At 46.8% G+C, this 26490-nt stretch overlaps 1 protein-coding gene across 4 annotated transcripts in view; it reads left to right on the top strand.

Annotated features, from left to right (window-relative positions):
* The window catches only part of Scm (Polycomb protein Scm), a 298625-nt gene that overhangs the window by 142534 nt on the left and 129601 nt on the right, over positions 1 to 26490 (top strand). For all 4 annotated transcript variants that reach the window (XM_055066831.2, XM_050172273.3, XM_055066833.2 and 1 more), the window contains 2 exons: positions 6893 to 7039; positions 25943 to 26186. In XM_055066831.2, coding sequence (XP_054922806.2) covers positions 6893 to 7039; positions 25943 to 26186 — 391 coding nt within the window. The remainder of the gene's footprint in view (positions 1 to 6892; positions 7040 to 25942; positions 26187 to 26490) is intronic.

Here is a 26490-nt window from a genome sequence, read left to right as displayed (position 1 = left end):
ACTTGAAGATGACCCAACACCAAAATTGAAGTTGACCCAGCCCCAACTTTCATTTGGCCCACCCCTACTATAAGTTTATCCATGCGCTTTCTAAGGAGCCCTATTTATCCCAAGGGTATTCTCTGTATTTTTTTAGTTTCAGTTGTTCCTTATCACGTATGATGCTACCAATCATCTACATTTACACTACTACAACGATTAAATGTCTTAGCTTTGAAAATTACGCATTTTTGTGCAAATGCAAGACATTGCACTTTTCGTGTGACGAGGCTGGGTACTCGGCAAAGAATGCTTGCACATTAAAACTGGATAACCATTTTCAAGCTTGTTGCTGCAGTTATATGTGCTACATCAGTGCATAGCGCTAGCGCAGCATCGTAGGAAACGCAGCATGCAACGTTTGCTGCGCTGAGCCAGCAAAGGTAAAGAGAAAAATGGTGCCAATGAAAAAGAAAAACGCAAGCAAAATGCGAGATCCACCTGTTTCCAAAGGCAATGGCATACAAACCAATCGTCATGCAGAAAAATGGGCGCAAAACCGGTTCCCGCAGAGAGGACGTGCAAGAGGCGAGGAGGAGGCAAGGAGGTCGCACGGCAGCAGAAGAGCTCAAAGAGTGGCAGTACGTTCAAATTATCAAAGGTCTTTACCATGTTCTAACCGTTTTTGCACGTGCGCAACAGCATTTTTTCAAATCATCAATTGACGCAATGAGTAACATAGCGTTCTCAGAACAGTGCATTTTGCAATCGCTCGCAGTTGTTTTTGAAGTGCCATATGCTAAGGCATCGCTTCAATGTTAGTTAGGCCTAGCAGCACCCTTGGCGTTTCCTTGGCGCTGAGTTAATAGTAGTGGGCGGCGATGGTTTGCTTGCGTGGTCGACACAAACACTTTGCCAGAGTGACGTGGCTCGGCATGTCGTTGCAAGAAGCTTGCCACTGGTGCATTCCTTCCTTCAGAAAAAAAAAGTATGCAGAAACTCTACTGGGCTTGTCTAAGTATGCGTACCGTGGGCTCAACTGCCAAGGCTGGGGTGCAAGCTTGCAGTGGGCCTTAGTGGTAATGGGCAGAAGACCCGTGCTTTCCTTGAACTCTGCAGCCGGGTGAAAATGGCGGGAAGTGTGTTTCCTTCTGCCTGTTAACCCTTTGAAGGTCCATTTTTTTCGTCGTATGCGACCGCCCAGGGTCGATTGTTCTTATTGCAGATTCCAATTCTTCTTAGGGACTTATTTCAAAAAAAGTTTACCACGATTTTTCTAGGGTGACCGTCAAGTAAGAAAAAACTATTTTCCGTCGTTATATATGTACTCTTCATTCATTAATAATAACAGTAAAAAAGGAAATAAACTTATGAGAATTGAAAATTTGATGCATTGTTATAGTTCAAGGCTTTGAAAATGTGCACACAAGAATATTTTGCAAGCCTCAAATGTTCCTGCTCTTACACTAATATGTACATCCATAGCATAATCGAAGTGCATAGGTGCGCGCTATCAAGAAAACTGTGCGGTTGTGTGCCCGTCAAAAAAGCAAAACGTGTGACAAACTTCCGCTGATCTTCATTTTATCACCAACCAGAGGCAATTAGTTTTCGCGAGTCTAAAAAAAAAAAAAGAAATTGGCAGTGGTTTAGCTTGGCTATGCCAGGATATACGTAGCGAAAGCTAAGGCATAGCATGGTTAGCCTTGGTTCATCTTGATTGCAAGTCCAGGTTAGTCTGGCTGTCTAGCTATGTTCTGGCGCGCTGTTCGTCTGTTTCCTGGGCGATTCGTTTCCTCTTCATCTCGTTCCGATGTCGATTCTAGGCCTCCTCCTGCTTATCAGAATTGTCGCCGTCCATACTGCTGTCTCAACTGTGGTTGCGGTGCACACGAGCTCTCCTTTTCAATCCTCCGACGTTATCAGGCATGCAATGCAGCTGGTGAAGCGAGCGGAGGCAAACGCAACGATGAGGAACATGGTGTGACTAGAAACGCGGTGTGATGTTATGTGCCTCTTCGGAGCATGGCCACGGCGAAATCACAAGTTCGCGGCCAGTAAACCTTTTGCATAAAAAAAAAAGCAATGGGAACGTATGCATGGCGGTATCGTTCCCATGTGCACCCCCGTGAGCACTAAACGAGTGAGAAATAAGCAATCGCCCTTTGAGCAATTAGTAACTTAGATAGCCATCAGGTTTGCAAGTGCAAGAAGCAGAAACTGCCCGCGGAACAAAGCCCAAACCGCCATCCGCCCGCGCGCGCCAATGCTTGAGTGGTACTATGTAGACGCGCGGGAGCAAACTAGCGCTAAAACAAACCATACAACATAAACTAAGAGAGGGAGACGCGGGGAAAAAATTACCCCTATTCCCACATAGTGGCAGCACATGAAAAAAATTAATAAATAAATAGTTTGGAAATTGGCGCGCTTTTTAACATACAGACGGCGCCGTAAATGTACGACATCGACCATTTCAGACTTCGTTCGTGGCGCCGTATATTTATGTCATTGATCCTGAAAGGGTAAAAGGTGTAAAAAAGGAATGGAACCGAAATGAATTTTCAGAACTGAGTGGAAACTGTTGGTGTTACGCATTCAAGGTCACATGTGACATTTATGGTTCAAAGTATTGTGAGGAAGTTGACACGAGTTGCCTCCATGGACTCTACTGCCCCGAATTTCTAGTAGACTGAAGCATTGAGCAAAAGTCTGCAAAAACATTTCCTGCTGCGCTGGAGTTTAAAAAAAGATATATAATTTCTTAGTTGAACTTGATTGCTTCAGACAGGTCAATTATTTGGACATTTTTGCAGCCCTTTCATGTGAAGAAAATTAGTCGGCGACTGTAATAAGGTAAATTTTTCAGGCTTTCACTATAACAATGAGTTTAAATAACAAACAATTGCTTGCATTCTCTTGAATTTTGTTACATCAAGGTGTTATTGTATTGTGGCCAGAACTGGGACATGCAGTATGGATATTCTGTAGGGGCTGCTGCTCTAATTGATCTAATGCTTACTTTTAATCTTGATCAGATTTTTAGAGCTTACACCCGTGGAAATGCAATTCTAGATCTCCTATTTATTTCTGAAAAATTTAGCTCGGGAACAGTACAGGTTGAACCTGGAATTTCTGAGCATATTTTTGCTGGACTAGATATACGGAGATGCAAAAGGAAAAAATTCCTCCAGCCACAGTAAAAGACTATAATAGAGCCGATGACATAGCACTAATCGATTATTTAGAAGAGCATCGTGTCGTTAGCACCAACAACGTTGAAAGCTTGTGGCAACAGTTTTATTCCGCAGTTAAGTTCTGCATTCAACATTTCATACCGTCAAAAAGACTTAAAAAGCACCGTAAAAATCCCTGGATTAGTCAGGAGATAATACAAACCAAAAGAAAAATTAAGTGCCTGAGAAAGAAGCACAAAACATTCACTCCACAATTTATGGAGCTAAAGCAGATCACAGTTTATGGAGCTAAAGCATGATCTGCAACGTAAAGTAAAACAAGCAAGAAACTTTTTTATCAACACTATTGCCGACTTCATTAAAACTGATCCTAGAAAGTTCTGGCGCTACCTCAGTCCAAGTAAAAAGGAGATTAAGGAACTCAAAGTTGTTGATAAAATTCTGGATGACCCAACTTCTATTGCAGAGACGTTTAATCAGTACTTTCAATCTGTTTTTTCAGCACGTGACAAATATAACCTGCCAAATGTTTCTCCTGTATTAGAAAATGAGCTGGCTATAACTAGTGAGAGGGTTCTTGCCATGCTATTGAAGCTAGATAATTAGAAATCCACTGGCCCTGATGGACTGTCAAATGCATTTTAAGGTGTTACGCTCAACAATCTCAAAATTTTTTACCATAATGTTTAACTTTTCAATAACTTCTGGTGTCGTACCAGCTGACTGGCATATAGCCCGTGCAGCGTCTGTCCATAAAGCCGGTGACCGGCTACTTCCTAACAATTACCGTCCTGTTTCTGTTACTAGTAGTTGTTGCAAGCTTTTGGAACACACAGTCGGGAGTTTCATTCAGGAATTCATTTCTAAAAACAATATTTTGTCTCCCCATCAGCACGGTATTCGAAAGGGTCTATCTACAACCACACAGCTTATTTCGACGGTACACGAGATATCGAGTGTACTTGACCAGTTCGGTCAAATTGATATTCTGTTTTTAGACTTATCGAAAGCCTTCGATACAGTGCCTCATGGAAAATTATTCTATAAATTAGAGTGTATAGGGTTACCTTTGTACATTATTCAGTGGATTGCCTCATACCTAGCCAATAGAAAGCAGTTTGTGGAAATTTATAATTGTCCATTTCGTGCGCTGTCCGTTACCTCGGGCGTTCCACGGGGGAGTGTTTGAAGTCCGCTACTGTTTCTTCTTTATGTCAATGATTTGGTGAACGTAGTGCCTCATGATGTATCCATAAGAATGTTTGCTGATGATTGTGCTTTTTTTAAAGAAAATTTCACCCACAAATGATCATTTCTTGTTGCAAAAAACTCTTTTGGCAATCAATGATTGGTGTATGCATTGGGGTATGGCGCTGAATTCGGAGAAAACTGTACTTTTACGTGTCACAAAGAAAAAAATGTCCTAGTTATTTTTCTTATCAGCTCCATAGCCAGCCTGTATTAGAAGTTTCCCAATATAAGTTCTTAGGCGTGACTCTAACAAATAAGCTTGCTTGGTCAGAGCATATATTGGACATTTCTTCATCAGCCTTGCGGAAGCTGTGGTTCCTTAAAAGAAAACTTATCCAGTTAGTACCAAGATGTTAGCTTACAATACATGTATTCGGTCAAAACTAGAGTATGCTGCTGAAGTTTGGGATCCCCATTATAAGAATGATGTTATGCGACTCTACAGAGTCCAAAGAAAGGCAATGAGATGTATTTTTGATAGATACAGAAGGCATGATTCGCCATCCTTATTAATGCAGAAGTACAATGTACCGACTCTCGAGGCTCGCCGGAAAATTAGTCGTCTTGGATTTCTTCACAATTGTTTTGCAGGGAAAACTAAATTAATATTTCCCAATTGCATAAAACCTTTTACTACCAGGATAACTAGATGCAGCCATTAATACTCTTTATCACCAATTTTCGCTAGAACGCTTTTTCCCGCGAACAGTGTCCGAATGGAATTCTTTGCCCCGACAGATTTTTGAATCCGCCGAGTTTATGAAGGTGCTCGAGTCTCATATTGTAAACTTCGATGGTTGAACATTTCTATGGTCTTTGTGTTCTATTGATTTTTTTCGTTGTTGATCTTCGTTACATTGTATGTGTCCTTTGTAGCCCCTCCTGCTAGGGCCAAATTACTGGCCTGCAGTATTGTGTAAATAAATAAGTAAAATTCTGAATTGGGACGAGTCAGTCCTCCTGGACCACTCGTGAGATGTGGGCATGTTAAATTATCCGGGATTGTTACCTCTGCAATAGTGTTTAGTGCATGTTCTTGACAGATTGGGTCAGTGTATCACAATTCTGTCAAGTCCAGCAGAGTGGAGTGCAGTGTTACTTGGGTGAGTCGGCAATGCCTTATAGCAGATAAAAATTACTACACAAAAAAAGAAAAGGAAAATTGCGACGAATTGCTAGAGCAACTTGCCAAGTGCTACATAGCAAGCATTGATGCTTACTCTGTGTTGTTCTACCCTTAGCACTGACTTGCTCCGGGCATGAGTATGTGCCACATTCGTTCGATCTGCATTGCCTAGCATCTTATTTGTGATTCAAGTATCCACCGTCATGTAGGTGGGCTGAAAAAAAGCAAGAGCATCAACCATGAGAACCTGTGTGCAGAATGGCTTCACTTGTTTGAAAAGCATGCGTTTGATGCGTGGCAAGTGCCTGCCCCGCTGACTTGTTGGTCTGTTTTATTGCGATAGCGATTATATGGACACTCGAGGCGCATTTCTGCCGTCGATGTGAGGTTCCGTAAATGAGTGAAAGCGTGTGAGGGTGAGCCGGCAAACGCAGTTCAATCTCGCATGCGCGAACGAGGAACGTGGCCCGGATGTGTGCCCTCTCTTGTGGCGCGCGAGGCAGGAAGGTCAGGTGAGGAAGGAGGGGCGTTCTTCTCCGGCGGCTGCTAGGGTGTCTCGATGTCCTCCTCGCCCACCACTTCACACAGAGTGGAGACAACCACGGCGTCTACTACGGCATTGGCCACGTGAACTGCGGACGCCGTAGTAGGTGCCTTTGGCGTACGCCGTAGGGGCGTGTTGCTGGCGCTCATGTATCTTGAAAGCGATCTGTGGTGTGGCCAAAGTGTGCACCCGCACGGGCCTCATCTTCAAAGCGATCTGCGATGTTTGCAGAGTGCACGTAGTGCTGGTAGCTTCCTATGCACTGTGCTTTCGGTGTTTCATTGACGTTGAAGCGACAGATTCATGGAGGTCGATTGGCTCACGGCTGCTGCCGCGATTCCTAACTCCAGAATTCTCACTGCAAGTTTCCGCACTCATCCAGTGAGATGTATTCATGTTTACCTGTGCGCACATGACACCGTGCTGGTTAATTTAGTTAAAACGCGTTGACGGGCTAGTTGGTTTGAGTCCATGATAGAATGTATAAGTGCGACTGAACAAGAACGTAGAAAGAAGCAGACACACAAGACTCTCTGTGTGTCTTTCTTTTTACCTCCTCGTTGAATCATGCTTACACATTCTATCATTGTTAATTTAGTTACTAAGCGAATGTTTACAAGATTATACGGCCAATAAAGCTACTATCCTTACTTTGTACCACTGTCTGCTAATTTGTTATAGCAATTGGTGCTTTGCCTTCCGGGCAGAACTGCGAATTTTTTTTTGTGTTGCTGTCATTTCCGACAAGTTTTTCGCACCCAGTCTGAACCTATGATGCCCCCTCTCATGGCACAGGAGGTGAAGCCCATTGGGCACTGCGAGCGGGTCGGGGGAATGCTGCAGCCGCCTCTGGGCTTTCGCATGAATGCCTCCTCGTGGCCCATGTTCCTGCTCAAGACACTCAACAAGGCCGACATTGCTTCCGAGTCGTACTTCAAGACGGTGAGTAGGCCTGACTGATCGTGAATGTGATTCTGCAATAGGGACGTACATTGGCGAAAACTTTGGAGCGACACATGCTGTGGCCAGTGGAAAGGCTGAGTGGGTACTTTACTGTGTTTCCTCAAGGTGCTGCCACAAGAGAGGCACTGTCGGTTCTGCCAGTGATGCGCGTGTTTTGATGATGTTGCTTGCTTGGCACAGTTCCTTTGCAGTTTGCCATGCCAAAAGTATCAGTGTCACAGAGCTCGGTTGCTGCTGCACAGTGTGCAGTGCAAAAGCCGCAACAGAAAGACAGTCACTACCATCCTCCTCACCAGCCTATTTCTTATGCCCACTGCAGGAGGAACACCTTTCCGAATGGTCTCCAATTAACCCTGCCTTGCGCTGGCTGATTGCAAAGAAGATATTAGCAGTGTGCAAATCTTGATTTGAATTCTAAGGTTTTACATGCCGAAACCCCAATTCGATTATGAGGCACACCGTAGTGAGTGACTCCGGATTAATTTTGACCACCAGGGTATCTTTAATGTGGCCTGAATGCACGGGACAACAGGTGCTTTTGCATGTGTGCAAATGTTTTAATCGAATGCTTTTGTAAATACGAATACTTTCCAGATTGTTTAAATACTTCATAATCGTCAATTGTGCTTACTCATAGAATCTTGATAAATGTTATCCTCGCAGCCATAGTATAGGCATAAAATGAGCAGTTACATAGTGGAGCAGGCAATATCACTCAGATTCAAACTTCACCTGCTAAACCGTTATCATTTGTATTCTCTAAAGTGTGCTGGGTGTGCGAAAAACAAATATTTTCCTAATGCTTTGTTTGTGCTCTTAAGCTGGTAACATTATTAATACAGCTGACTCCCATAAATTTGGCTCTGGTTCATTTGGTTCCGACCAAAGGTCCCGGCCAGTGTTCATGCATTTTTATGGGCCCACACTTTTGTTATTTCAATCCTAAAATGGGCGTTTGCCAGATAATTTGAACTTGATCAGTCAGCATGTATGTGGCCTGACCCATATCGTGACCTCAGTCACTGGTGACCCTTTTAGTGGCAGTGTCTGTCCTGGTGGAGCTTATGAGAGAATGCATTGATACACGTCCCTCTCCTGTCAAAAATGCCTATTTTTGACCTGCCCTAGGAAGATTTTTAAGCAATAATGGTACATGCAGTAACGGTAGCTCACAATGTCTGATTATGGTATTGACCTGGTTCTAATGCATGCCTGCACATGCAGTCGGGTATAAAACCAAATCTTTGTGTTCACGGCATTCATATACTTTACCACATAACATAATTGTATTGCGGTGAAGTCGCCTTTAGGATACCGGCCGCTAATGTGCAACACATAGTAGACCCTTGCCCATTTTTCTCGCCAGAAAATGCAGTGCACACCAGACTTGCACAGTGAAAGCTCGTTACTATGAACACCACATTGACAAACTTTTCAGGATAAAAAATTTTTCACATTAATGAAGTTTTTAGAAATCCCCTGCTGACTGCCTAAAGTTCAATGGTAAAATATTTCAGTACTACGAACTTCAGAATACCGAAGGCATTATGAAACATCGTTCCAGCGCACAATTGAACACGGACGAGAAGAGAAGGACAACACGAACGCCAGTTGACAAGGGTCGAGGAAGGGTTTGCACACATAAGAGGAGGGAAGACGGCCCAAGGTACTAGAAAGTATATCGCTAAATATGGACAGCTGGGCTAGTTAGTTGCGATTGGCATTATGAAACATCGCTCCAGCACACAATTGAACACGGACGAGAAGAGAAGGACAACACGAACACCGGTATTCGTGTAGTCCTTCTCTTCTCGTCCGTGTTCAATTGTGCACTGGCACGATGTTTCATAATGCCAATCACAACCAACTAGCCCAGCTGTCCATACTTAGAATAATGAAGGTTTCAAAATAATGATCTTTTTTCAATTTCCGTGTCATGTTAGCAATGCCTCAATACTACAAATTTTACTAAATCTAGAGATTCTTTGATTTTCATGTATCCTTTACGGCAGCCGGAACAGTAGAAAAGCAGATGACAAGGTGCAGAAAGGGGATGTCGTGTTCATCCCTTCTTTCTGTCCATGCCTCTTTCTTTAGCATTTCTTTCTGCGGCCGTACCAGTTATGCGTGCATAGAAATGTAACCTAACCTCTGTGCTTGGTGCCATATGGTTGCACTTTCTGGTCGTTTGCACTTTGAAATAGTTCAGGTGTCCCCACCCTCAAGCGACACGGTTGTGGTGTCAGTGGCAAGGAATGTGAAAAACAAACAAAGAAACTGTGCACTTTGGAAGTGACTTGGAGGTTCCTCTTTGTTGGTGGCTATCTCAGCGTCAGCGTCACTTTCGAGCATGCTTCAGTGGTGCGTGGTGGTGGAATCTGTGCAAAATAGCAACAGCACAGGCTGACACCCACAGTGGTGTTTTGGTGGATTGCTCATGCAGTGACAATTGAACTCATGGACCAATGACAATTGATCAACTCGTGGGTTGATGGGTAAAATGGTTAATTTTGGGGCTTTCACTATAATGACCTTTCAAAATAAGTTTGCCACGTTCTTGTGAAGTTCGTTATATCGATTTCTGTACTTTTTTTTTGAAGCCTCAATGTCATTTCTAAGCAGGCAGAGTTTTGACTTAGGGGTGTGTTAAAATCAGGCAAATACTGTCAAATGAATTGGTGAGCTGTTTTGATGTTTTATGTGATAGAATTAAATAGAGACTCCAGGCGCATTTTTGCCATCATCATCACCGTGCACCGTATTCTCTATTTGCAAGTGAAAGTGTGCAAGGGTGAGCTGACAATCGCGTTGGCGATAGTGAAGGCGCGTCCGCGAGCGATGGTGAAGGCGCGACTGCGAGTGATGGTGTAGGCGTGACCGCGAGCGATGGTGAAAGCGTGACTGCGAGCGATGGGAAGGCGCGACCGCGTGCGATGAAGAAGGCGTGTCCGCGAGCGATGGGGAAGGCCCGACCGCGAGCGATGGTGAGGGTGCGGCCAGGAGCGAGCAATGGGGAAGGCGCGACCGGGGGCAATCTCAATGGTGAAGGCGCGATCGGGGGCGAGCAATGCGGAAGGCGCTACCGGGGGCGATCTCGATGGTGAAGGCACGTCCGCAAGCAATGGGGAAGGCACGTCTGCGAGTGATGGGGCAGGCACGTCTGCGAGCGATGGTGAAGGCGCGTCTGCGAGCGATGGTGAAGGCGCGTCTGCGAGCGATGGTGAAGGCGTGTCTGCGAGCGATGGTGAAGGCGTGTCTGCAAGCGATGGTGAAAATGCGAGCAAGGGGGAAGGCGCGTCCACGAACGATGGTGAAGGCGTGACCCCGAGCGATGGTGAAGGCGCGACCGCGAGTGATGGGGAAGGCGCGTCTGTGAGCGGTGGTGACGGCAATGCGAAATCGGCGGGGCAGAAGTTTTCACGTCAAATATTCAGCTGCAGATTTCAGATACCAACTCTCACAAAGAAACAGGTTGCACAACGAGAGCCAAGAGCGGACATTCTGAATGCGCTGTCATCTAGCTCTGCACGACGAATGGATGCACGCTGATCAAAGAGGCAACTAAGGTGCACTAAACTGCTGCAGGAAAGCGAAAAACTACATCAAAATGTAAAGAAAATGTGTCCTCATTAACAAAGGACTACATCCCAGGCCGGTTTTAGGTGCTCAAAGGAAAGATTTAAATGTTTACAACAAGTGATACTTTGAGCACCGTTTTCTCAGCTTTCATTTCTTGTGCAGTTGCTTTCTGTCATCCCAGTGCCATTTCACAACGAATGAAGACAAAATCATTCTGTCTTTTGTACTTGATTGATGACTGCAATAAAGATTGATGAAACCTTGATGAGTGCAGTACAGTTGTCCATTTTTAACTGGACCTCATAAAAAAATTTATAATTCGTTTTTGCAAAAGTCGTTAAACAATATGCATAAGAAAGTTAAAAAAACATATTTATGCTCATTTTGGCATTTAAAAAATAAACCAATAGCTTTATTGCACAGAATGGGCTTTTGTGAACATGTGGATGTGAAAATCTTGGTGAACTTATGTGTAAATAATTAATTTGGGGATGACCATTAGAGGCTGTTAATTGCTGTAACTTGAAAACTATAATAAATATCAGAAACCTAATTTGTTACATCAGCGTAACAAATCACACCTGCATGCCAAACTTTACCAGTTTATTCCCATAAATGAAAAAAAATGTTTTCATTGCACGTCTCTCTTTAACAAATTGACATTTTTTGTAAAGACCGAAACGACAATTCCCGTGGAGGTCGTGTTATTATCGCTACCAATCGTTGACTGCACTGTACGCTAATCAACTTATCATCCCCATTAGAAATGATTTGGCTATGTTGCAACACATCACTACCACGCAATCTCATTGGAGTCCGTTATTGCGCACTGAATGCTAATGGAACTATTGTATATGACTTTCGTGACGCTCTGAACACGCTAGCTAAGACACACCCAAAATTTTCAATTCTGCCCTTCGGTGATTTCAATTTTCCCGCGATTGACTGGTCTGACCTTACTTCCACGTGATCATAAAGTAACGTTTCTTGCCAACTCATCAACACGTGTCTCACTTTCGGCTTATCCCAGCTCATCACCCAGCCAATACGCACCGATCTACACCGATCATTTCTGATCTACACCGATCATTTCTCAAACATTCTTGACCTTATTTTAACCTTATTTTAATCTCACACCCCGAAAGTTTCTCTGTAGTTACACATGTGCAAAGCCTCAGTGACCACACTATTACCCATACCACATTTTCCTGTAATTTACACAAACGTAAAAAAAGTATAAAAAAAAACTTGCACTTTATGACCGAGGCCACTACTCCAGCCTAATAAATGAATTACCAGCCTTCTGTGACCATCTCGCTTCGACATATCAGCCCTGCTCAACCGAATCGAACTGGCTCCTTTTTTAAGCAGAGATGCAACAATTGGATTTTACATTCCTACTATTACAGTGAGTGAACAAATGCAATCGCCTTGGTTTAATATGAACTTAAAGCATCTAAATAATAACAAAAAACACCTCTTCCGACATGCTAAACATACCAATTCTCAATTCACTTGGGACAGATACTACTGCGCTGCTAAAAATTACGACACACTAGCATTAAAAAAAAAGTGAAACTTCTACTCTAATTCATTACCTTCCATGCTGCAAAACAACCCTAAGGTCCACTGGAAATATATTTATCCCACTGAATCTAACAATATACACATCTATGGCTCCGATGGCTTTCCTATACCCGATTCCGCAGTCACTAATGTATCGAATAATACGTTTTGCTCTGTATTCACCCTTGAACCTCTTCAATATCTTCCTGATGGCCCAGCTTACAGGTGTCCTGAGATGCCAGACATTATCTTTAACCCCAGTGTTATCGTTAAGATTATAGACTCCCCAAAAAATTCATCATCAGTTGGTGTTGATGGCATAAACGCTTAAGTTTTAAAGAACACAAAACACATATGCAGTTTAATCTTATCACTCATATTTCAGCAGTCACTAACAACCGGTTATGTTCCACAAGACTGGCGAATTGGTAAAGTAATTCCTCTATTTAAGAAAGGCAACAAACATTCCCCAACTAATTACAGTAGAACCCCGGTTATACGTCCCCTGGTATTGCGACGACCGGGGTTTTACGATGGATTAGCGCAGTCTCGGCGAAGTCCCCATAGAAGCAATGCATTAAAAACCCCGGTTATCCGACGCAATTTTACGCCTGACTCGCGTTATACGACGAACCTTGCGAAGCGCGGGACGGAACGGCAGACAAAAGAAAAGGGCTGCGGGTCTCTTTCCTCGCTCTGTCTCTCCGCATGCGGAGCGCTTGACACCGCTCGACCGGTCCGCTCCAGTGCAGCTGTCTCCTCTGCCTCGTCTCATCGTTCGTTTCTCACTCCCCTACCAGCAGCTGCCCGCGACGCTCGCTGTGCTGAAATAGCGCCTTTTCTTCTACACAATCACTTTCTACCTCTCTTCTCAGCGGCGGTGCCTCTCGTCGCATTGGGGAAGCGTTTCTCTCCTTCCAATTTCCCAGCAGCAGATCGCCGACAAAATAGCGCAGAGAGGCCTAGGTTTATCGCATGTGTTCTTTGTCGTAATCCTAGTGACCAGCGTTCAGCGGAGGTTTTGAGTTGTGTGAAGCAACGCGACGCACAATGTCCCGAAAGCGAACAATTCTGTCGCTCAGCAAAAAGCTGAATATTATCGAGGAAGCAGAAAAGCGGCATGGAGCCACGAAAGTCAGCATTGCCCGGGACCTTAAGATACCCAAATCTTCGCTTGAGACGATCCTGGCAAACAAAGCGGTGATATTGCAGAATGCCAACAAGTTCGGGCTCAAGCGGAAAGCGGCAAAAGAAGGACAGCATAAGAAGTTGGAAAAAGTTCTCGTCGAGTGGCTGCATCAAGCATGGAGCTCTACGATTAATGTTGATGGCGCCATTCTAAAAGAAAAGGCGGACCTTGTGGCATTGCGTCTGGGCATCGACGAGTTTTAGGCATTGAACGGGTGGCTGTATCACTTTAAAAAACGAAACAGGATTGTGTACAGCCGCTCCTGCGGAGAAAGCACTTCCGTGGACGTTTCGATGGTGAACGAGTGGATGGAGTTACTGCCGGAGATGACTGCTGCATACAAGCCCTGCGATGTTTTCAACGCCAATGAGAGCGGTATTTTTTACCATATGCAGCCTGAGCAAACCCTTGCGTTTAAGGGTAACAGCTGTCATGGTGGCGAACGCAGTAAACAGCATGTGACAGCACTATTTTGTGCTAACGAGGACGGTTCCGAGAGGCTGCCTGTGCTTGTTGTTGGAAAGTTTGCAAAGCCACGGTGCTTTAAGAACTTGAAAACGCTGCCGTGCAGCTAGAACTTCAACAAAAAGGCGTGGATGACGTCTTCGCTCTTCAGCAATTTTTTGCAGCAGCTGGATGACAAAATGGTTGCTAAGGCAAGGAAAATATTGCTTTTCGTGGACAACGCACAGTGCCACCCACCCGATACACCGAGCCTGAGGAACATAAAGTTTTTTTTTTTTCCGCCCAACTACAGAAGCCGGCTGCAGCCGCTGGATGCCGGCATCATTAAGTGCGTCAAGCAAGGGTATTGGAAGTGGTTAGTGCAGCGTCGGCTGGCGGCTATGGAGCGCACCGAGTAGGAAAGAAAGATAACTGTTATCGACGGCATTCATTTTATTGCCAGTTTGTGGGACGCAGTGTTGCGAAGCACAATCGCTAACTCGTTCGAGCACTGTGGCTTTAAGCAAGAGACTGCCTCCTCTGTTGGGGACGCAACAACCTCAATGTCGCTCGAGGCCGATGCAGGCTTCGCCGCCGATGATTTCGAGGGTTTAAACCTCACTACGACCTTCGCCGAGTTCATGGAGGCTGACGACAATGTTGCGATCTGTGGCGAGGTGTCGCTGGATGACACCATCGAGGAGGCTTCGCCTAGTGCCGACATCGCTGCGACATCGGTCGAGGACAACGACGACACCACAGTTACCGTGCCTGTGCCTACTACGTTCAGCGAGGTGCTACGGCACATAGGCGGCATCCGGAACTTCATCTGTTCACGCAACGCCGCAGAGGATCGCCTTTTGGATGTTTCCCAACTCAAGCGAACGCTCTTGGTTCACAGATCAAACAAGGTCCAAAAGGGACTTACCGGCTTTTTTTTAATGTTCGCGCCAGCTGGTGGGAAACGCGGCAATGGGAAGTGGAATGCTGTAAAGGTTTGCTTGAATAAAGCATGATCAGTGCCTGTACTGCAGCATTAATTCTTATCGCATTTACTGTTTTGGTAATTTGGGTTTCCAAGCGCTGTAGAGTATGTTAGTAGTTTACATTGAAGTTTCTTGTAAATCCGTCGCGTGAAATAAGTAGTATATTTATAGGCATAACTTATGTTGGGATTCTACAACGCCCGCATTTTACGACACTTTTTCGCGGTCCCGAGAAAGTCGTTAATCGGGGTTCCACTGTATAGACCAATTTGAATCACTTGCACCTGCTCCAAAATCATGGAACATGTTAGTTACTCTAGCGTAGCTAATTTTTTATCCTCTGTTAATTTCTTTCATCCTAATCAACATGGTTTCCACAAAAGACGTTCTTGTGACACACAGTTCGCACTTTTCACACGACTTGCATTCTTTTATTGACCAGAACATTCCTGTTGACGTCTTGTTTTCGGATTATGAAAAAGCTTTTGATAAGGTCCCTCATGAACGTTTAATACTAAAACTTTCAAATCTTAACCAACATCCATCAGTATTAGCATGGATAAGGGCATTCCTAACTAACTGCCAACAGTTTGTTTGCACGAAGTCACATTCATCGCCGATGTCTTCCGTCCTTTCAGGCGTACCCTAAAGAACCGTCCTTGGTTGACTTCTTTTCCTAATCTATATTAACGACCTTCCTTGTAACATCTGAAATCTGCCTCTTCGCCGACGACTGTGTCATATATTGCCCAATAACTAATCCTGATAATGTCTCCAGCTTGCAAGAGGATCTTAACAAAGTATTAACTTGGTGTGACACATGGTTCGTGGCGCTTAATATAAGTAAGACTTCCCTGCTATTATTTCACCTCTGCCGTAACTATGTGGTTCCATCTTATTTTATTACCGAAAACGTTGTTGCACCTACTGACTCCTACAAATACTTAGGTATCCATATTTTTAATGCTTTAACTTGGACACGTCATGTAAACAACGTCATCAGTTCGGCTAACCGGTTATTGGGCTATTTTCGTCGCAATCTGGCATTTGCCCCACCCTCTGTTAAGTTACTTGCTTACAAGACCCTCATATGCCCAAAATTTGAATAGACTAGCACTGTTTTTGACCCTCATCATACTAACCTAATCAACACCCTCGAATCCGTTCAAAACTGCGCTGCTAGATTCATTCTGTCTGACTATTCCCACAGCAGCAGTATCACAGCATCAAAAGCGCAGCTTGATCTGCCCCTCCTCGCATCCCGGCGTAAAATAGCCAGACTCGCTCTATTTCATAAATTTTATTATTCACTGCCACCGGGTAACAAGGTTATGAGACCACCGATTGCTATTCCCGCAGTACTAACCCCAACGATGTGAACCCCCCATGCGCACGTACAGTTGTATACCAGACAGACAAACAGACAATGAACTTTATTTGATCCTGAGGAGCTTCAGCGGGGGCCCCTATCGGGGACCCGTGGAAGCCGCTGGCCTCGTCCAAGTCGGGGCAGGAATACCGTGATGTTCCGCCCTTTCTTGGGCCCTCTGGATTGCCTCTAGTTGTGTCTGGAGCGATAGGCTCCAGAGTGCCTCTTCCCAGTCGGCTTCGCTGGATAGAGGGCCGTTAGGTAACGCGGGGCATTGCCAGAGCATGTGCGCTAAGGAACAATAAATCTCATTACAGTCCGGACAGCTGGAGTCGATGTCTGTGTAGATAAGGCTGAGAAAGCCCAGCGAGGGGAATGAGCCCGTCTGGAGCATTCTAAGTGAAACTGACTGAGACCTGTCTAACTTCAGGTGAGGAAGAGGATAGGCCCTTCTACTAAGCCCATAGTGAGATATCTCCTGAAAAGTAAGGAGCGGATCGTTCTGCTGAATTTCATCCTGTCCCCATAAGGCCTCCATGCCGCCGCCGCGCGTTAGATCTCGCGCATGGTTATGGGCAAGCTCGTTGAGGTTAGGTATGTTCTGATGAACGTCCGCACCCATATGGGCGGGAAACCAAGAGATGAAGTGAGTGCCAGGGTTTGTTCTCTTTTCCAGAATGAAGGCAGCCTCTCGGGCTAGGTTGCCCGATTCGAAAGCTTTGATGGCCACTCGTGAGTCGGTGAAAACGTTGCTGCGCGAGGTTTCGGTCATGGCCAGGGCTATGGCGACTTGTCCTGCGACTCCGCTCATAGCTAACCTAACCGAGGCCGAGGAGCGTAATTCCCCTTTGCCGTCAATGATTGCCAACGCGAACATGCTAGAGTTGCCGTACTGAGCCGTGTCGACAAAGACAGTCGAATCTTGATTCTCGCTGGCCTTCTGTAAAAGCGACAGTGCTCGGGCTTTTCGCCTCCCTACATTGTATTGCGGGTGCATATTTCGAGGGAATGGGCTGACCACAAAGGTTGCCCGTGCCTCCCGGGATAAGGTGATTTTCCGTTCATTGAGAATTCTCGGAGCCAGGCAGGCCCCGTCTAGGATGCATCTCCCTGCCCTGGTTGACGAGAGCCTGACTACCTGAGCGGTGACCTGCGCTTCGATCACTTCATCAATGTCGTTGTACATACCCAGTTTGCTTAACCTGTCCGAGCAAGTGGTTACTGGGAGCCTCAGTACCTTTTCGGTGCTCTTGCGCATGAGAATGTTAAGCGTATTCTTTTAGGTTTTGGTCCAGTTAAGGGCCGATGCTACATAGTTGACGTGACTCATTACGAAAGCGTGATGGATCCTGAGGAGGTGGTCTTCACCTAGTCCCTTCTTTCGTACGGATACTCTAGCAAAGAGTCTCAGCATGCTCTCGGTTTTGGCCGTGATGCGCGTCAGCGTTTTGGCGTTACATCCACGCACGTCAATCAGTAATCCTAGGATTCGGATAGATTCTACTTCAGGAATGGGCTGCCCGTTTCTTGCAAAGAGGGATATGGGAAGTTGGTTAAGGAGGGTGAGCCCCCTAACACCTTGCCTGGCCAGCCTGTAGAGTAACAATTCAGATTTGTTTGGGGATAGTTGGAGGCCTGTGTCTTCCAGGTAAAACTCCATTGCGTCTAGGGCTGATTGTAGCGCGTACTCTACCTCTGCGAGTGATCCTCCCGGGCACCAAATCGTGATACCGTCCATGTATAGCGAGTGGCTTATATTAGGAAGAGATCTGAGCCTCTCCGATAAGCCCTTCATGACTATGTTGAAGAGTAAAGGGGAGATGACTGCTCCTTGGGGAGTGCCTCTGGCCCCTAGTGCGAACTCATCTGACTTGAGTTGCGTAATCCTGTTGGTGGCTGTTCTGTTCATGAGGAATGATCTAACAAAAGCCTGAAACCTTGCTCCCAGACCTAGGCATACCAAAATTCATTTTTTGTCTGAATTGCCAACGATTTGAATCACCTGTCAGAACTCATCGCCATCATCAGTGACCTGCTCCGTTTCAAGTCTTCAATCGAAGCCCCATCATTCAAGTCTTCTCACCTAACCAACATTTTTGCCATGCTATGCCCACCCCTCATGTAATGTCCCAGTCAGGGACCTTTGAGGTATAATAAATAAATAAATAAATAAATAGATAAATATTGTCGCGTATACCCTGCTGGAGTATACAAGCTGAATCAAGATACAGGCGGTTGCACTTTACGAAAAAGCAAGCGGCGACGCGCGATGCTGAGACGAACCTCGTTCTCCTCTTCTTCAGTCTCTTGTTGCGCCACACCATGTGGCATTACCCCCTCTTCAAAAAGAATAAAGAAGGAAAGCATGCATAGGCTTGACCTGAGAGCGCCGAGATGGTCTAGGACGAACACATAGGCTATAGTCACAATCACTGCGGTGTGCGATATAGTCACAAGGCACTAATGGACGAGCAACCACAAAACTAACCGAAGCGGCTGAAAACTTTGAATATTAAGGGCTATAGTACGGTTTCAGCCGCACAACGTGCACAATCTCAGATTGCGATTGTCGACGTCGGGGAGGCTGACTTCCGTCAGGAAGGACTTCGTAGTTCACGTCACTAATTCGCTGCAACACTCTGTAAGGTCCAAAGTAGCGACTCAAAAGCTTCTCGGATAGTCCTTTGCGGCGCACGGGAGTCCAGACCAAAACTTGATCACCAGGTTGGAACTTGACATGTCGATGGCGAAGATTGTAACGGTGCGCATCAATGCTCTGTTGTTGCTTTATGTGCACTCGGGCAAGCTGACGGGCTTCTTCCGCGCGTTGCACGAAAAGTTCGGCGTCTTGGCGAGGTCGAGATGATCGATGTTGTCGCACGGCAGCATTGCTGCTAACATAGTCTGCACTTCACGGCCGTAAACGAGGTAAAACGGCGTGAAGCGTGTTGTTCCTTGCGTAGCAGTATTATAGGCAAACGTTATGTAAGGGAGTATCTCGTCCCACGTCTTGTGCTGTACGTCTACGTACATAGACAGCATGTCAGTCATCGTTTTGATCAGTCGTTCGGTCAAGCCGTTTGTCTGCGGATGATAGGCAGTTGTCCTTCGATGCGTCGTGCAGCTGAGTTTAAAAATGTCTTCAATGAGATGTGCTGTAAAGGCTTTGCCTCGGTCTGTGATGACGTGCGAAGGGGCGCCATGCCGTAGGACGATGCTCTGTATGAAAAACTGGGCAACCTCGGAAGCTGTGCCTCGGGGCAGCGCCTTTGTCTCAGCATATCGCGTTAAATAGTCCGTGGCGACGATTATCCACCTGTTGCCAGAAGATGACAATGGAAACGGGCCCAGAAGATCCATGCCGACCTGGTCGAAAGGTTTGCCAGGTGGGTCAATCGGATTCAGCAATCCCGCAGACTTCACAGCTGGCGACTTTTGGCGCTGGCATTCACGGCAGGCTTGGACGTACCCCTTAACACACTCGGCAAGTCTTGGCCAGTAGTAGGATTTGCGCACTCTATCAAGCGTTCGTGTAAAACCCAAATGGCCAGACGGAGGCTCGTCATGACAGGCGAACAAAACTTCGGCACGGAGGACCAAAAGGTAGGTCTTGTTGGTGGCAGCGGAGTTCTTCTTGCATAAGACGCCATGTCGTAAACAAAAAGACGACAATCCTCGAGCGATATGCCGGGGTATGCTTGGGTTTCGTCCTCCCAGATGTTCGAATATAGGCCGTAGTGCGTCATCTGCAGGCTGCCGTGTGGACAAGTCAGTAACGCTTACGGCCCCAAGGAAAGCGCCGTCGTCCTCAATATCGTGGTCGGTAGTGTCGATAGGGGCGCGCGAGAGTGCGTCAGCATCTTCGTGTATGCGGCCCGACTTGTACACGATGGTCACGTTGTACTCCTGCAAATGTAGACTCCACCATGCCAATCGTCCAGAAGGGTCCCGGAGATTTGCAAGCCAGCATAACGAGTGGTGATCAGTTACAACTTTGAATGGGCGGCCGTAAAGGTAAGGTCGACATTTGGCCAGCGCCCATACGACGGCAAGACACTCTTTCTCCGTGGTGGTGTAGTTGGTCTCTGCACGCGATAGTGTACGACTCGCGTAGGTGATCACTTTTTCAATACCTTCCTGCCGTTGTACAAGGACCGCACCAAGACCAACGTTACTGGCATCTGTATGAACTTCCGTGGCCGCCTCCTCGTCAAAGTGGGCCAAAACTGGTGCTGACACCAGACGCTGTCGAAGCTCGGTGAAAGCAGTCTCTTGTTCTGAGGACCAGATGAACAATACATCGTCCCTCGTGAGGCGAGTCAGCGGCTCCGCCATCTTCGAAAAATTTTCGATGAAATGCCGGTAGTATGCGCAAAGGCCCAGGAAATGTCGGACACCTTTCTTGTCGGTCGGTGTTGGAAACGAGCCTACAGCGGCAGTTTTCGCGGGATTGGGGCTAACGCCTTCCGCACTGACCACGTGTCCGAGAAACATCAGCTCCTTGTAGCCGAAATGACACTTCTGAGGCTTAAGGGTGAGGTTAGCCGATCGGATGGCTTCGAGAACTTGCCGCAGTCGTTTCAGGTGGTCGTCAAATGTCGCCGATAAAACAACCACGTCGTCAAGGTAGACGAGGCAGCTTTGCCACTTCAGACCAGCGAGAACGGTGACCATCATTCGCTGGAAAGTTGCTGGTGCCGAACAGAGACCGAAAGGAAGTACTCTGAATTCATAAAGGCCATCTGGAGTGAAGAAAGCAGTTTTTTCGCGGTCTCGTTCATCGACCTCAATTTGCCAGTAACCGCTCTTTAGATCGAGAGAGGAAAAATACTTAGCTCGCCGCAACCTGTCTAAAGAGTCATCGTACGTGGTAGTGGGTACACGTCCTTGGTAACATCGTTGAGGCGTCGATAATCAACACAGAAACGAAGCGTTCAGTCTTTTTTCTTGACTAGAACGACCGGGGAGGACCACGGACTGTGCGAAGGCTGAATGACACCATCATCTAGCATCTGCTTGACTTGGGCTTGAATTGCCTCACGTTCTTTCGGCGAGACACGATAAGGCTGTTGTTTGATGGGACGTGCTTCGGCGGATGTAGTTATTCGGTGCTTCGTGATTGGCGTTTGGCCCACCTTAGTAGCCCGAGCGAAGCACGCGCTGAATTCGTTCAAGAGTTCCTGCAGTGCGCTCTTTTGGTCGTCCGTAAGCTCGGAGTTTACATCGATGTCTCTGAGCGAACCGTCGTCTGTGTCCACCTCAGAAGCAAAGCACTCGACGATGTCCGTTGATGGTTCGGCGTAGGCGATGGCAGTGCCACGAAAAATGTGCCGATGCTCAAAGGTAAAGTTGGTAACGAGGACTGTTGTCTGGCTTTCACAAAGTTCCACAAGGCTTCGCGATACACAAATACCTTGTGCCAGCAACATAGAAATGTTGCCTTTGACAATGGCTTCACCATCTTGTAGTTCATCGGACTTGACCGAAACCATAACACTCGCACGCGGCGGTATCGTGATGCTCTCGTCCGAAACGCAAAGTGCGGATCTGTGTCCAATGGCGTCGGTCTGTGTTGCCCTTTGTGTCGAGAAAGTGATGCAGCGCTCGCGGAGGTCAATAATGGCACCATATTCCCGGAGAAAGTCCATCCCAAGGATTAAATCGCGGGAACACTCGCGTAGAACCAGACAACTCACGAGAAAAGCAGCACCGCGAATCTCTACTCTGGCCGTGCATAGGCCAAGCGGTGTGACGACGTGGCCACCTGCTGTACGAGCTGGTGCCCCGTTCCAGGGCACCAGCTTTTTTCAGAACGCTCGCCAGTTTTCCACTAAGAATAGAGTAATCGGCGCCGGTATCTACAAGTGCACTCACTGTTTTGCCGTCGATCAACACAGGTATGTCCAGTGAAATCTTGTTCGCGGAAACTGGTTCTGGCGTCATCGTGTTTTCGTTATTCTGCGGTTGGCACGATACGAGGTCTTGAGCGCATCGAGTATCAGCGGCCCTGCCTCGGAAGGTCGCTGACGTCAGTTTTCCTGGCGTGGACTTGGTGATTGCCCTTGCGTCGTCCTCGAGGTGGTATCGCGAGCAGGGAAATATCGCCGCGGTGAGGGTGAGCGTGACTGCCGCTGTGATGGGCCCGGTCTGCACTGCTGTTCGAGGAATTCTGCGATGTCGGGTGGCCTTTGGCCGGACCTAGGTCGAGGTGAATCGATAGAAAAACCCCGCAGTCCGAGTCGTCGATAGGGGCACTCCCGATACACATGACCAGCTTCGCCGCAGTGGTAGCACAGCGGTCGTCGATCGGGTGCTCGCCAAACCTCTGATTTCCTTGCGGGTGTTCGGCGATCGTCGAAATACGGTAGCGGAGTTGTTGGAGCGGCTTGCGCCGATTGCAACGCGACTGGCGGCGCCACATAAGTAGGTGCGAAAGCTTGGACGGGGCTCAGTAATGTTTCTGCGTACGTCTTGCGCCGGGATTCGCATGGCAGAGGTGGTGCTTCACTGCTGGAAAGAGATGCCTGCAGTGCTTGCTGTACTTCGTTGCGTGCGACGCTGGCGAGGGAGCTGACTGGGGGTGGCGACGTTCCGTGGTGCTTCTGCAGCTCATCGCGAACCACTGAGCGAATCAGCTCGCAAAGCAAGGCGACGTCGCACCCTAAGCCTACTGGCGTATCCCGAGTGCAGGCGGCATTTACTTGTCGGTTGTACAAGTTCGACCGTTGCTGAAGGGTCTTCTCCATCGCGGTGGCTTCGGTGAGGAACTCGGCAACAGTCTTGGGCGTATTCCGAACAAGACTGCCAAAGAGCTGCTCCTTTATGCCTCTCATCAGATGACGCACCTTCTTCTCTTCTGACATGCTCGGATCGGCACGCTGAAAGAGACGCGTCATGTCCTCCATGTACATTGTGACGCTCTCGTTGGGCTTTTGGACGCGTTACTGAAGGGCCCGTTCCGCTTTTTCTCGGCGATGGGGACTGGAGTAATTCACCTGGAGCTTGCGCTGGAACTTAGGCCAGGATGACAGGGCACTTTCGCGGTTCATAAACCACGTGCGAGCACCATCCTGGAGGCTGAAGTAGACGTTCCTGAGTTTGGCGTTGTTGTCCCACTTGTTAAACGCAGCCACGCGCTCGAACTCCGCCAGCCAGTCTTCCACGTCTTCAAATGTGTCGCCATGAAAAGCCGTCTGCACTTGGGGGTTCAGCAGCGTTAGGTAAGTTGGTGTCACCCGTTCCGTAGAAGTCGCAGTTGTCGCAGTCATCACTTTTTCCTGGAGGTTTCCAAATTCTGGGGCGAGGCCTCGGATTCGCCGGCTTGTGCGGTGAACTGGAGTCAACTCCAACTGTGGGGCGAGGTTCTTGCTGCCCAGTGGGGTCTCCTGCATAAGTTGAGCGTACCCAGCAAGCTCCACCAAATTGTCGCGTATACCCTGCTGGAGTATACAAGCTGAATCAGGATACAGGCAGTTGCACTTCGCGAAAAAAGCAAGCGGCGACGCGCGATGCTGAGACGAACCTCGTTCTCCTCTTCTTCAGTCTCTTGTTGCGCCACACCATGTGGCAATATATAATAAATAAATAGACAGCATGAAGGTCACTTCACTCGCTGCTGTTGCCGTGCTTCCTCACGCCAGCGTTCATCGTGTGTGCTGTGTTCACCTTTGCCTGTGCACACTGACACCATGCTTGTTAATTTAGTTTGTAAGCGAATATTTACTTATACGGCCATTAAAACTACTATCTTTACTTTGAATGGCTGCCTACTAATTTGCTGTTGCAATGGATGCTTCGCCTTTCAGGCAAACTATGACTTTTCTTGTTTCTTTGCATCTTGTTAATTCAGTCGATTTCATCCATACCATTAGGATATAATTAATGGAAGCCAACTGTAATGGGATGTGAACATTGTTTTATATTAAGTGTGACAATAGCTGTTCATTATTTGAAATGTATTCAATTCGGATCACTTCTCTGACTATTCATGGCACCCCTTGTGGCACTATGCGAAGACAGATGCAGGGTGTCTACCAACCGGGAAAACCGGGAATTCTCAGGGAATTTGAAGAGTCTAGAAAAACTCAGGGAAAACTCTGGGAATTTGTGCTTCTATCAGAGAAAATTAGCTGTAACTTTATTGAAAGGGAACGAAAGTCGTATTAATTCTGGCTCCACTAACAGAGGAATCGCAACGAATCGTCACTGACGCCGTGTCATCGGCACGCTCTATTGCCAGAGTAGTTAATGACCGATTTTCTAGACGCCCGATTTTTCGGTCATGCCCGATAATTTGCACGGCTCTGCGGCACCACCACGTACTCCATATACTCAATGTATATTACCCTGACTGCAGGTCTGAAATGGCATTAATCAAAGCCGCCACCGCCGCTATTTTGATGATCTCGCCGCCTCGAACCGGCACTCTCGCACGCAGATCCGCTGGCAGCCGTAACCACCACCGCGGCAACGTTGGGCCTAGCTGCTTCTATGTTCGCTATTAAGCTTCTTGCCGTGCGGTGCCGTGTTTTTCATTGAAAGAATTCGCCGCTATCACCAATGGCACCGACTCCGCCTTTGTAATCCTCGCGATTGGCTTCGAAGCTCGCAGAGCACAGCGCGTTGCGTAATGCCAATCTCCGAAAGTTAGCTTCGCCTCAGTACAGTAGTGTTAAACTGTGAAGCATAACAAGCGTGGGAAGGGGCAATTGTCACGGGACACAGTATGTATTCCTTAATTTACACGTGCACCCCCATCTCCTGTTACAGTACGAGCACCGATATGCCTAGTAAGTGTACTGGCAGGCCTTAAGAGCTTTTTCGGGCGTGCCTGTGGCAATTTCAGCCCTTAAGGGCAGTTAAAGACAGGCATTCACTATTTTTGGACTGCCCGATTTTCGGATGTTTATGCGGCCCCTAGGGAATCCGAAAAATCGGACGTTGACTGTGCAACTGACCAAGAGGATGCTTCAAATGATCCATGTGATGTAAGCTTGGTAGAAGGACGATGAGAACAGAAAGGAACGACACACTGAGGAATTAACGGAAACGGAAGCGTGCGCCGCCTTTTTGAAGGAGCTTTAAGTGTTGGCTGACGCCAAGATACAGGTGTCCCTCATCCAAACCAAAATAAACTGTTTTAAGCAGTGAAACCCAACACTGAGATGTTGTGTATGGGCTGAGAGTATGTCAGGGCAGTTGAGGTTGACTTCCCAGCTGCTGAGAGAGAACCTTAGTTGTGACAAAGTTCAGGCCTCATACAGATGAGCTTGCTGTCAGTTGATAGAAATAGCTCATATTAAAAAATATTTACTTACGTATGCATCTCCTTTTCATTCATATTTGAAGATGTTCGACTCAATTTGGAATGGGTTTTACCATTTCTTTCGCTGTGCATTTTCCTAACACCTTCCTTCTGTTTTCTTTATAAATGAAATAGATATTACTCCTTAGTATTCAAACTGGATTAAGTCATTTTTTTTTGTTTCAGCATGCTTACTAGAGAGTGACATCATCGGGCAATGTGGTGTCAGCCTGTCGTCACATAAAACAAAGTTCTGGCTCATTCAGGGAATTTTGCAAAGGTGCTCAGGGAAAACCTGGAAAACTCAGGGAATTTGGAAATGTGAACTTGGTAGACACCCTGAGATGAATCTGTGGCGCCATGTACTGTGTCATCCCCCACTATTCAGTCCATTTGTACAACAGAAGCAGCATTTCCCTTGTGCTTTTGTCTGATTGCTGCCCAGGAACCACCCAGCCCACGGAGCAATGAATTCAAAGTGGGCATGAAGCTGGAGGCACTAGATCGCAAGAACCCCCACCTCATCTGTCCAGCCACTGTCGGGGCAGTCAAAGATGACATGCTATTTGTCACCTTTGACGGCTGGCGAGGTGCCTTTGACTACTGGTGCCGTTTTGACTCCCGTGACATCTTCCCGGTCGGGTGGTGCCGCCTTAGTGGACACCCTCTTCAGCCACCTGGCAACAAAGGTGAGAACTTACTTGCTGCTATTGTATCCCTGTGGACGATTTGCCTTTCGGACAATTTGCATTCACTGAAAGGCAAATTTTCTGCATCCAGTTGCCATTCAGAAGTGAACAGGTTGCATGCAGAATATACGTCACAATGAAGATGATTAACAACAAAGTGTTACTACCAACTGATTTTATTGCTGCTTGATCAGCAGCAATATACAGTAGAACCTGATTCATGTGCTTTGGAAATAAATGTGCCAACAGGAAAACGTACGATTTGAAATCACTGAAACATGTGACACTCAACTGTAGTACACAT

This window comes from Dermacentor andersoni, chromosome 6 (genome assembly GCF_023375885.2).
Source record: "Dermacentor andersoni chromosome 6, qqDerAnde1_hic_scaffold, whole genome shotgun sequence".
NCBI classification, from domain to species: Eukaryota; Metazoa; Arthropoda; class Arachnida; order Ixodida; family Ixodidae; genus Dermacentor; species Dermacentor andersoni.
Note: the sequence above shows the minus strand (reverse complement) of the source record. Positions and strands in the feature narration are given on the sequence as shown.